Genomic DNA, 12,500 nt, shown 5'->3' with positions numbered 1-12,500 from the left:
GGCCTTTGTGGAATGTGGGAAATGATTGACTATTATCCATCTGTAACTGTCCACACACACGATAGTTGTTTTCCTAAGACGTCATCCTCCCCCGGCCTTCTCTCTTTATCTAATGACTAATGGTGTCTGTGTGTCTGTAGGACGAGGAGGAGGAAATCAAACTGGAGATCAATATGCTCAAGAAGTATTCCCACCACAGGAACATTGCCACATACTACGGTGCTTTTATCAAGAAGAGTCCCCCAGGGCATGATGACCAACTGTGGGTGAGTATTTAGCAGGAGTGTTTCCCATTGGCTGAATAATCAGAACTGCTATATCTACAGCAGCATAAGTCAGAGCAATATCCCAATGTCTTTTACTGTTTTGACACTCATTTAGCCTTAGAAGTGCTTATGTATTCATCTCTGTGTGTATGTGTGTGTGTGTGTTTCTTGTAGTTGGTGATGGAGTTCTGTGGGGCAGGCTCCATCACAGACCTGGTGAAGAACACTAAAGGCAACCAGCTCAAGGAGGACTGGATCGCCTACATCTCGAGAGAAATCCTCCGGGTGAGCCTCTCCTCTGGCCCCTTCCATCCATCCATCCCCTCCTCTGGCCCCCTCCATCCATCCTCTCCTCTGGCCCCCTCCATCCATCCCCTCCTCTGGCCCCCTCCATCCACCCCCTCCATCCATCCCCTCCTCTGGCCCCCTCCATCCATCCCCTCCTCTGGCCCCCTCCATCCATCCCCTCCTCCGGCCCGCTCCATCCATCCCCTCTTCTGGCCCCCTCATCCATCCCCTCTTCTGGCCCGCTCCATCCCCTCTTCTGGCCCGCTCCATCCCCTCTTCTGGCCCGCTCCATCCCCTCTTCTGGCCCGCTCCATCCCCTCTTCTGGCCCGCTCCATCCATCCCCTCTTCTGGCCCGCTCCATCCATCCCCTCCTCTGGCCCGCTCCATCCATCCCCTCCTCTGGCCCCCTCCATCCATCCCCTCCTCTGGCCCCCTCCATCCATCCCCTCCTCTGGCCCCCTCCATCCATCCCCTCCTCTGGCCCCCTTCATCCATCCCCTCCTCTGGCCCCCTCCATCCATCCCCTCCTCTGGCCCCTTCCATCCATCCCCTCCTCTGGCCCCCTCCATCCATCCCCTCCTCTGGCCCCCTCCATCCATCCCCTCTTCTGGCCCGCTCCATCCATCCCCTCTTCTGGCCCGCTCCATCCATCCCCTCTTCTGGCCCGCTCCATCCATCCCCTCCTCTGGCCCCTTCCATCCATCCCCTCCTCTGGCCCCCTCCATCCATCCCCTCCTCTGGCCCCCTCCATCCATCCCCTCCTCTGGCCCCCTCCATCCATCCCCTCCTCTGGCCCCCTCCATCCATCCCCTCCTCTGGCCCCCTTCATCCATCCCCTCCTCTGGCCCCCTCCATCCATCCCCTCCTCTGGCCCCTTCCATCCATCCCCTCCTCTGGCCCCCTCCATCCATCCCCTCCTCTGGCCCCCTCCATCCATCCCCTCCTCTGGCCCCCTCCATCCATCCCCTCCTCTGGCCCCCTCCATCCATCCCCTCCTCTGGCCCCCTCCATCCATCCCCTCCTCTGGCCCCCTCCATCCATCCCCTCCTCTGGCCCCCTCCATCCATCCCCTCCTCTGGCCCCCTCCATCCATCCCCTCCTCTGGCCCCCTCCATCCATCCCCTCCCTGGCCCCCTCCATCCATCCCCTCCTCTGGCCCCCTCCATCCATCCCCTCCTCTGGCCCCCTCCATCCATCTCCCCGTCTGGCCCCCTCATCCTCTCCTCCGGCTCCCTTCATCCTCTCCTCCGGCTCCCTTCATCCTCTCCTCCGGCTCCCTTCATCCTCTCCTCCGGCTCCCTTCCATCCTCTCCTCCGGCTCCCTTCCATCCATCCCCTCCTCTGGCCCCTTCCATCCATCCCCTCCTCTGGCCCCCTCCATCCATCCCCTTCTCTGGCCCCCTCCATCCATCCCCTTCTCTGGCCCCCTCCATCCATCCCCTTCTCTGGCCCCCTCCATCCATCCCCTTCTCTGGCCCCCTCCATCCATCCCCTCCTCTGGCCCCCTCCATCCATCCCCTCCTCTGGCCCCCTCCATCCATCCCCTCCTCTGGCCCCCTCCATCCATCCCCTCCTCTGGCCCCCTCCATCCATCCCCTCCCCTGGCCCCCTCCATCCATCCCCTCTCCTCCATCCTCTCCTCTGTCCCCTCCAGGCCCTCTCATCCTCTCCTCCGTCCCCCTCCATCATCCCCTCCAGGCCCTCTCATCCTCTCCTCCGGCTCCCTCCATCCTTTCCTCTTTCCTTTAACCTTCTCCTGTCTTCAGTCTCCTTGTTCATTGCATAATACACATGTCAATAGAACGGTGAAGTCTTTACCCTCCACTACATCAATGCTCAGCTCTGGTCTTAGACATGTGGTCTCACCTCTACACACCTCCCTCTCCTCCTCTTCTTCAGGGACTGGCCCACCTGCACGCCCACCACGTCATCCACCGTGACATCAAGGGACAGAACGTCCTGCTCACAGAGAACGCCGAGGTCAAGCTTGGTGAGTGACATTATGTTTTGTACGTTACGGACAACAACCCTGATTGGTCTAAACCCTGCAGCTGCCAATCTCAGCTCCAAAATCACAGCCATTTTAGCCAGTCACCTAGTCTCTGTGTTTACTGCAATGCAGTTGTATATAACTAGTGTCAACTTGTCTCTTCTGATTGGTTGTCTTGTCAGTGGACTTTGGCGTGAGTGCCCAGTTGGACCGGACGGTGGGGAGGAGGAACACATTCATCGGGACACCCTATTGGATGGCGCCCGAGGTCATCGCCTGTGACGAGAACCCTGAGGCCACCTACGATTACAGAGTATGACCCTCGCCCTCTTCCACACAGTACTCAGATGTTTTAGCCCATATATGAACCTGGCCCCCTATGTCCTCCTTGACCTCTTTAGCTACTGGTATGATGTGGGGTCGAAGATGTTGCTCTTCAGTACTGATGTAGTGTGTGTGTGTTGCTATGTCTGATGCCTCTCTCACTGTGTGTCTCTCAGAGTGACTTATGGTCCACTGGAATCACTGCCATTGAAATGGCCGAAGGAGCTCCTCGTAAGTACCTGCCTTCCCCAGGTCCCACCTCTATAATCCCTTTTAGATGGCAACTCTCTATTGGTTCCTTCTGCCCTTGTCTTTTGCTTTTCTCGCTGTCATGTTTATACTGATTCCCTCTGGTGTGTGTGTGTGTGTGTGTTCCCTTTCAGCGCTGTGCGACATGCATCCGATGCGAGCACTCTTCCTCATCCCAAGGAACCCTCCCCCGCGACTCAAGTCTAAGAAGTGGTAAGTTACCAAGATTCTGTCAGCTCGGTATAGAGGTCTCCTCTCTCACTCTCCTCCCTCCTCCTCTCTGAACAGCTGTGGCACATGGGAGGAAGGCCTGTTTGGCTCACGGCGAGGCTCCCCAGCCCGCGTTCCGGGGGGAAACTCAACCCTCAGACTTTCCTCTGGCACCGGTGCATTTACGATTATGATCGCTTTTCTTCTGAGACGGGGTTTTCCCAGAATATTCATTGTATATAAGTTATGAAGGGCTCACTGGATTTCTGTCTAAATGGATAAAACAGGTTCTTCCTATTTCAGACGTGTAGTTTCTCAGGCTCTTTTGAGAGTTTAGTTAGTCATTTGTTGTCTTGTCAGTGGGTTGTAGTAGATGGATTTATTTTATGTCCCTCAGATTACATGATTACTGGTGGTAATACGACTATCTCGTTAGCGGCCTCATCTGTCTTGACCCCCCCCCCCCTACCTCTTTCAGGTCGAAGAAGTTTTGCAGCTTCATCGAGGGCTCCCTGGTGAAGAACTACAACCAGCGCCCCCCCACCGAGCAGCTGCTGAAGCACCCCTTCATCAGGGACCAGCCAAACGAGAGGCAGGTCCGCATCCAGCTCAAAGACCACATCGACCGCACCAAGAAGAAGAGGGGGGAGAAAGGTGAGTCTGCCTCTCGACCTGTTTAATCACAGAGTCTTAAAGTAACACTGTGAGCATGATGACGGTGCCCAATTTGTGTAAGAGCTGTGTGAAGACTGCCTGAAATGTCTGCCTGTTTTGGTGGGATGGAGCTTTTCCTACCTGGTGGTAAATTAGTTAATAGACCAATGAGAAAGAGTTCCAGACCATTTTCCCCACTCAGACCAATCCCAGATACTTTGGTTGTATGAATTGCTCTTTGCTAAGAAGTTGTTTTTGTTTCTTTTCAACCATTTGAATTGAAAACAATCACATTAAGGTACTTAATTGTTACCCAGAAATGGTTGATGTGGAGATGACATCTGCTTTGGGCTTTTTAACCTCTTGCGACGAGCAATCCCGTATCCGGGAGCGTAATCATAGCCTCAAATGCATTAGCATAACGCAGCGGACCTAAATACCCCTAGAAACTTTTCCTATTCATGAAAATCGCAAATGAAATAAAATAAATATATTCAAACACAAGCTTAGCCTTTTGTTAACAACACTGTCATCTCAGATTTGCAAAATATGTGTTACAGCCAATGCTAGACAAGCATTTGTGTAAGTTTATCATGGCATAATGCTATGCTAGGCTCTGCTGGCAGCAGGCAACATTTTCACGAAAATAAGAAAAGCAACCAAATTAAATAATTTACCTTTGAAGAACTTCAGATGCTTTCACTGAGGAGACTCCCAGTTAGATAGCTAATGTTCCTTTTTTCCCAAAAATATTATTTTTGTAGGCGAAATAACTCTCGTTTCTTCATCATGCATGGCTGAGAAATCGACCGGAAAATGCTACAACTATAACGGCAATTTATTTTCAAAATCTGCTCCATAATATCGACAGAAACATGGCAAACGTTGTTTAGGATCCATCTTCAAGGTGTTTTTAACATATATATTCGATAATATATCCGTCGAGGCAATTGGTTTCTCATAAGAAGCGATTGGAAAAATGGCTACCTCAGTATATTACGCAAGATTTTCTGTGGGAGACACCATGTGACCACATGCTATATATGGTCCCTTACAGCCATTCTTCAATGGAAATGCCTAAAGACGTCACAATGCTGTAGACACCTTGGGGAATACGTGGAAAACGTAAGCTCATTCGTAGCTCATTCACAGCCATATAAGGAGTCATTGGCATGAGGCGGTTTCAAAAAATGCGGCACTTCCGGGTTGGATTTTTATATGGGTTTCACCTGTAACATCATCAGTTCTGTGGCACTCACAGACAATATCTTTGCAGTTTTGGAAACGTCAGTGTTTTCTTTCCAAAGCTGTCAATTATATGCATAGTCGAGCATCTTTTCGTGACAAAATATCTTGTTTAAAACGGGAACGTTTTTCATCAAAGTTTTAATAGCGCCACCTAGTCGCAAGAAGTTAACGTGCTTTACATTGAATAGCTCATGTTTCTACATCTTGCCACACTATCCACATATTGTTTTTCAGATGAGACTGAATATGAGTACAGCGGGAGTGAGGAGGAAGAGGAGGATGCTGGAGAGCAAGAAGGAGAGCCTAGGTAATGGTTTAGTGTTACATGTTGATGTACACAGTTCATTTTGCAATTCCCAATATAGCGGGATAGCACTCCTCACGCCTACCTGGAATTGCTAAACAACTCCACCCATCTGACACAGAAACTGACTAACCATTCCCTTGAACCAAATCATTAACTAACTCTCCATTTCCATTGAATCAACTCATGAACAAACTCACTGTTCCCTTGAACTAAATCACTATTCCCTCGTTTCCGCTCGTCCACCCTGCAGCTCCATAGTGAACATGCCGGGTGAGTCGACGCTGCGTAAGGACTTCATCCGGCTGCAGCAGGAGAACAAGGAGCGCTCGGAGGCGCTGCGCCGACAGCAGCTCCTGCAGGAACAGCAGCTCCGTGAGCAGGAGGAGTACAAGCGCCAACTACTGGCCGAGAGGCAGAAACGCATTGAGCAACAGAAGGAGCAGAGGAGGCGGCTGGAGGAGGTAGAGTTAATAAACATTGATTCATAGATAAAAAACTAAAAATTGTTTAAGTAAAACTTGTATGTATAATTTAAGGTGCGAGTACAGTGCGAGGTGTTGCATGCTCTGAACCACTCGATTGGCTAGTTCTGCTGTCTGAAGAAATGGGCAGGGTGTAGGTTGATCCTGCAGCCACGATTGGACAGAGAAACTGTGATCACCCCATAGTGTCGAACTTGGATAGCCCACGATGACGCAGCCCATGCTGTCTCAGAAGACTGCCATTACCAGGATGAAAGGTGTCCTATATTTCTGGATCTATAGACGGCTGCTTCTCGCTTGATCAATTCACCAAAGCCTGTATTTGACTTCCCATCCTCTTGTTTTCCTCAAATCATTCAGATCACTGCTACTATGGAAAATCATTGCCATAGTAGCAGTGATATCTCATAATATCTTTGAACAGGGAATCCCAACTAGAATTTCAGCTCTCCCTGTGTGTCGTATCCCTGAGGTTCTCTCTCTGTCGCCCCCTCCTGGTGCCTCACAGCAACAGCGGCGCGAGCGCGAGATGAGGAGGCAGCAGGAGCGTGAGCAGCGCCGCCGCGAGCAGGAGGAGAAGAGGCGCATGGAGGAGATGGAACGACGACGGAAAGAGGACGACGAGCGCCGGAGGGCGGAGGAGGAGAAAAGGAGGAGCGACCGTGAGCAGGTAGGTCTTTAAGTGACAAGAAGCACTCTAATTGGCCTACCAGTTTGGCAGTTTTGTCACTTCCTGTATTTCATCCAATCATGGAGGCTGTGTTTGATTGACAGGAGTACATTCGTCGGCAGCTGGAAGAGGAGCAGAGGCACCTGGAGATCCTGCAGCAGCAGCTGCTCCATGAACAGGCCATGCTCCTGGTAAGACACTTGCATCCTACCACTCTTACTCTCCAAGGGCGCGTTCAGGAGGGCGCAACGTTACGGAACGTTCAGAAATGGCTTACGTAGAACACCCATGAATCTTTGTAAAGTAGAACAGGGAATGGTGTCTGGAGCTGTAATCTATTACATTTGTATTGACAACGTTGTAAATGTTCCACCCCACTGAGAAAGACCCTGTATTCACGACTGGATCGCACATTTAGGAGCAAGCTCTTTTCTAGAACATAGGTAGTAATCAAGGCAAGGTGTTATGGCCATATTGTATGATATATATGGTTTATGTTAGCTGTTGTATAGATTTGTCAAATACCCTACTGGAAGATGGAGTTCCTATGTTTCTCGGTCGGTGCCTCTGGTTACATTCACATCCTGAGGAAATTAGTCGAGAGAGAGATGTGTATATAAACTGCTCAAAAAAATAAAGGGAACACTTAAACAACACAATGTAACTCCAAGTCAATCAAACTGTCCACATAGGAAACAACACCGATTGACAATAAATGTCACATGCTGTTGTGCAAATGGAATAGACAACAGGTGGAAATTATAGGCAATTAGCAAGACACCCCCAATAAAGGAGTGGTTCTGCAGGTGGTGACACAGACCACTTCTCAGTTCCTATGCTTCCTGGCTGATGTTTTGGTCACTTTTGAATGCTGGCGGTGCTTTCACTCTAGTGGTAGCATGAGACGGAGTCTACAACCCACACAAGTGGCTCAGGTAGTGCAGCTCATCCAGGATGGCACATCAATGCGAGCTGTGGCAAGAAGGTTTGCTGTGTCTGTCAGCGTAGTGTCCAGAGCATGGAGGCGCTACCAGGAGACAGGCCAGTACATCAGGAGACGTGGAGGAAGCCGTAGGAGGGCAATAACCCAGCAGCAGGACCGCTACCTCCGCCTTTGTGCAAGGAGGAGCAGGAGGAGCACTGCCAGAGCCCTGCAAAATGACCTCCAGCAGGCCACAAATGTGCATGTGTCTGCTTAAACGGTCAGAAACTGACTCCATGAGGGTGGTATGAGGGCCCGACGTCCACAGGTGGGGGTTGTGCTTACAGCCCAACACCTTGCAGGATGTTTTTAATTTGCCGGAGAACACCAAGATTGGAAAATTCGCCACTGGCGCCCTGTGCTCTTCACAGATGAAAGCAGGTTCACACTGAGCACATGTGACAGACCAGACAGAGTCTGGAGATGCTGTGGAGAATGTTCTGCTGCCTGCAACATCCTCCAGCATGACCGGTTTGGCGGTGGGTCAGTCATGGTGTGGAGTGGCATTTCTTTGGGGGCCGCACAGCCCTCCATGTGCTCCCCAGAGGTAGCCTGACTGCCATTTTGTACCGAGATGAGATCCTCAGACCCCTTGTGAGACCATATGCTGGTGCTGTTGGCCCTGGGTTCCTCCTAATGCAAGACAATGCTAGACCTCATGTGGCTGGAGTGTGTCAGCAGTTCCTGCAATAGGAAGGCATTGATGCTATGGACTGGCCCACCCATTCCCCAGACCTGAATCCAATTGAGCACATCTGGGACATCATGTCTCGCTCCATCCACCAACGCCACGTTGCAGCACAGACTGTCCAGGAGTTGGCGGATGCTTTAGTCCAGGTCTGGAAGAGATTCCTCGGGAGACCATCCGCCACCTCATCAGGAGCATGCCCAGGCGTTGTAGGGAGGTCATACAGGCACGTGGAGGCCACACACACTACTGAGCCTAATTTTTACTTGTTTTAGCGCTTTACATCAAAGTTGGATCAGCCTGTAGTGTGGTTTTCCACTTTAATTTGGAGTGTGACTCCAAATCCAGACCTCCATGGGTTGATACATTTGATTTCCATTGGTCATTTTTGTGTGATTTTGTTGTCAGCACATTCAACTATGTAAAGAAAAAAGTATTTAATAAGAATATTTCATTCATTCAGATCTAGGATGTGTTATTTTAGTGTTCCCTTTATTTTTTTTAGCAGTGTGTGTGTATATATTATCACCTTTTATGTTTCTTTATTGCTCATTCTATCTGGCTTCCCATCAATTGAACCAATCCTCAACTTTGTTTCTATTACTCGCCAAAGAAAGTTGTAACATTAATTTATTTGTGGGTAATGAAATGAAAGAATCTGCATCTTAATGTAGACTTTATATAACATGTTTGTAGGCTTTAATTTTTCAAGTTTACTTCATCTTTATAGAACTAAGCTGAATCGGTCTTCAAGTGCTTCATTTAATAGAAATACCCCGCGAGGTAGCATTAGCTTACACATGCCATTAGCCTCTTTTCCCCCATGTCTAATGTGCCTCAACTCAGCCGCGCACTCTGCATCAGGAGTTCAAGTGGCGTGAGCTGGAGGAGCAGCGGAAGGCAGAGCGTCTCCACAAGCGTCTGCAGCAGGAGCAGGCCTATCTGCTGTCCCTCCAGCACGACAATAAACCACCGCAGCCCTGCGAAAAGACTGAAGACCCCAAGAGAATGTCCCCTCACAGTACTAACAAAGCCCCTCCGACAACGTCCCCAGGCCCCGTGGGCGATAGAGCCCCAGCTCCACAACCCCATTTCCTCAACAATGTTAATGCTATTGCTTCACGGAGAACGTCCTGCGATAACACTAGGTCCCCACAAACCCACTTCCTGGACAACGTCACTGCTAATGCCCCACGGAGAATGTCCTCGGATACCACAAAGTCCCCACAAACCACGTCCCGGGATAACACTACCAAGACCCCTCAGAAACTGACCCCAAACAGTGTTGATGAAGACTCAGAAAATACTCCCTCTGACAATAGCGATGCCCTAGCCACCCAGTCCACAGACGTTACTAAACCCTCACAGACCGGGGGCTTTGACGGCCCCAAGTCCCCACAGACCGACCGCTCGGAGCCTAGCGACGCTCTCGGTGATCCTCAGCCAATCAGAGAGGTGAACCCCAACACAACGTCACTTCCTTCTCCTGCTGCCTGCTGCTACTTCTATTCTAGCTGACCCCCCTTCCACACAGCGTGTTATGTTAGTCCTGGTGGTGTGAGCTGGAGCTATGGTTTTCTTTTTTCTTTCAGTTATCGTCTTAAAATAGTGTTTAATTCTTCACACAACTGTTTAATGTATGCGACACAAAATAGCCTAACTTAACCTTACAAGGATAACAATGTTGTCTGTTTCTGATTGGGTAGCGCGACTCAAAATGATTAGTGAATAGACTTCTCAGCCAACCATTTAGTTTGACCTTCCGGCTAAGAGGAGCGAGGACAATCAGAGAAAAGAAAGCCAGTCACTCACAACCACCGCCTCTCTAAAACTGTACTAATGCACAGCTGTGTTGCTTCACTTCTGGCTCTAGTCTTTGCTTGACTATCTGATGCTTCTCTACTAAAACGTCTTGAGGATGACGTGTCTGAGTCTTGAGAAGACTGAGCAAGAAAAAGACTTAAGTATAGACTGAAGCGCTCCAAGCTGGATCTCTGTCAACATCATTTTGCGTTTAGGACCAAATGGTTTGCTTACGCAAAACACGGTACATTTTCTCTTGCCATTAGTCAGCTATAATTCATTTTGTGAAAAATGCACCTATTTGTCTTTCATATTTCTTTCATTCACAGTTGAGTTGCCATACCTGAATGTAACACAAATATTTAAATCGACGGGCTTGAGTTGATATAGCCTTAAGCAGTAGGTGATGTTAAGTCGAAGCCGTCTGTGCTTCACACATTCTTGTGAATTACCAGTTGTATTGCTGTGTCTGCCGCAGTGCTGAAAAGCACACGGAGTAGTCGGGGTTCCTGCTCTTGTCTTCCACTCCCATACCTACTAAATAAGCGTGATGGTTTGTTATGCGGCTGTACCTTGTACTCTTCAGGTAAGTCACTGGAGAGGTTTGTCATGCATGTGGTCAGCTCAGGCCCACACTAACGTTTGTGTGCTGCTGGGTCCTAGAGAGAGACTGTGTTCTCTGGGATGACTCCCCTAGAGGTGTAAGATGTCATTAACAGACTGTCTGAGGTGGGTTCGTGTGCATGTCAGCGGACTTTCCCTCCCTGTCGATAACAAGGCGTCGGCTTCAGTGTTGACTCTTCCTCGTTCTCCTTGTGTGTTTTGTTGTCGCATTAATGCCTCAACCTTGACCCCGCTGATCCTCGCTGATCCTCACTGACCCTGTCTGTCTGTCTGTGTCCTGCATTCCCAGGCCGACGAGCGCTTCCGAAAGAACATTCAGGGCTCCCCTCAGACCGCCCCACCCACCAAGCAGCCCCCCGTGCCCCCCCGCTCCGAACCCTTCTCTAACGGCAGCTCCTCCTCCGAGTCTGTCCCGCCTGCCATGCACCGACCCATGGAACCACAGGTAAAACCCTCATCCCCCCCTTCTCTCTCTTCATACAGTAGGTTATCTGACAGCAAGGCATTGACGCCACGAGTTGTCCATTCTAGCAGCCACACAGATATGGAATGATGTATCTCTGTGGGTGAGCTAGTAGAGGTCCCAATACAATGACATACTCTGATGTCAGTAGATCTACTCATTTGTGTCATAATGGGATTTCTGGAACCTTCCACTAAATTGACCTGAGCAAAAGGTTGTACCTTCAGTGGCGTGATAAACATTACCCAGGATGCCAGAGGAGGCTGCATGTGATTGGCTGCTCATCTACTCTTCACTCATCTCCGTGCCCCCTCTCACTGTGCCATTCAACTATCTGTTGTCCTGTTATTTGTCACCACTGTAAATGTTTTTGTGCGTGAACCTGTTAGCCGGTTTCTGTTGTCGCTTTTGTACGTCTCAGACTGCATGACGTCTGTATGTGCAATGCATGTCTGTTATATGCATACGTTTTCAGCCATGTCCTTCATCTCTGTGCCTTCACTCTGTGGTTTGACCTTCTCCCCCCCTACCTCCCCCCTGTTCTCTCCCCCTCTGTGTGTCTGTCTGTCTGGAAGGTCCAGTGGTCCCACCTGGCCGCTCTTAAGAGCAGCAGCGCCGCCCCGCCCCCCGTCGTGTCTCGCTCCCATTCCTTCAGTGAACCCGCGGTTCCTAGTTTTGCACATCTCCATCTGCGCTCCCAGGAGCCCCACAACCACCACCTTCACCCCTCTGCTGCTGCACGCACTGACCCCCAGCCCCGCAGCGATGAGGTGCCCCCCAGGGTAAGAAAGGACACCCCAGGGGACCTCCTTTTTTCAGCCCCCATCTGTGGTCCCCTCTCAAGGGCAAGCTAGCCATGTCTACAGCCTCTCTGGGTGTCCCATTCAACAGCAGTGGGACTGTGGGCTTTTGCCTTCGCCATTATAAGGCTATGTCCAACAGCATAGTGTAGAGCTACAATAAGGTAGATTAGACTAGTAGTCTGGTCCAGGAGCATAATCAGTGACTGATTGTAACTCCTGGTTGTAGCTGCAATTGTCCCGGTGTACAGTACTGTAGTCCCTATAGTAATTAGCTTTACTCAGTGCTGTGCTTCCACTGGCTAACTACTCACCATATGGTCCTGCATGGCTTCATGAGTTGTTCCTCTTCTAGTACTTCACTGTGTACATCCTGCATGTCCATCATATTCACTGTTCACTAATGTAACGGAGGGCCGACCGAAACCAATACATAGACCAGGGTTTCCTG

The 12,500-nt window shown here is 50.3% G+C and overlaps 1 protein-coding gene across 18 annotated transcripts in view; it reads left to right on the top strand.

Moving 5' to 3' along the window:
- LOC124011044 (mitogen-activated protein kinase kinase kinase kinase 4-like) overlaps nucleotides 1-12,500 on the top strand; it is a 59,909-nt gene that overhangs the window by 25,047 nt on the left and 22,362 nt on the right. For 6 of the 18 annotated variants that reach the window (XM_046324005.1, XM_046324004.1, XM_046324000.1 and 3 more), the window contains exons 4-17: nucleotides 141-266; nucleotides 441-551; nucleotides 2,455-2,545; nucleotides 2,728-2,858; nucleotides 3,046-3,100; nucleotides 3,253-3,331; nucleotides 3,807-3,982; nucleotides 5,465-5,537; nucleotides 5,788-5,998; nucleotides 6,528-6,689; nucleotides 6,794-6,880; nucleotides 9,206-9,814; nucleotides 11,076-11,231; nucleotides 11,825-12,031. In XM_046324005.1, coding sequence (XP_046179961.1) covers nucleotides 141-266; nucleotides 441-551; nucleotides 2,455-2,545; nucleotides 2,728-2,858; nucleotides 3,046-3,100; nucleotides 3,253-3,331; nucleotides 3,807-3,982; nucleotides 5,465-5,537; nucleotides 5,788-5,998; nucleotides 6,528-6,689; nucleotides 6,794-6,880; nucleotides 9,206-9,814; nucleotides 11,076-11,231; nucleotides 11,825-12,031 — 2,274 coding nt within the window. The remainder of the gene's footprint in view (nucleotides 1-140; nucleotides 267-440; nucleotides 552-2,454; nucleotides 2,546-2,727; nucleotides 2,859-3,045; nucleotides 3,101-3,252; nucleotides 3,332-3,806; nucleotides 3,983-5,464; nucleotides 5,538-5,787; nucleotides 5,999-6,527; nucleotides 6,690-6,793; nucleotides 6,881-9,205; nucleotides 9,815-11,075; nucleotides 11,232-11,824; nucleotides 12,032-12,500) is intronic. The other 12 variants (XM_046324015.1, XM_046324012.1, XM_046324014.1 and 9 more) reach the window with 5 other exon arrangements.

The sequence above is a fragment of the Oncorhynchus gorbuscha genome, linkage group LG23 (assembly GCF_021184085.1).
Source record: "Oncorhynchus gorbuscha isolate QuinsamMale2020 ecotype Even-year linkage group LG23, OgorEven_v1.0, whole genome shotgun sequence".
In the NCBI taxonomy this organism is placed as follows: Eukaryota; Metazoa; Chordata; class Actinopteri; order Salmoniformes; family Salmonidae; genus Oncorhynchus; species Oncorhynchus gorbuscha.
The sequence above is the reverse complement of the archived record's forward strand: the minus strand, read 5'-3'. Positions and strand labels throughout refer to the sequence as shown.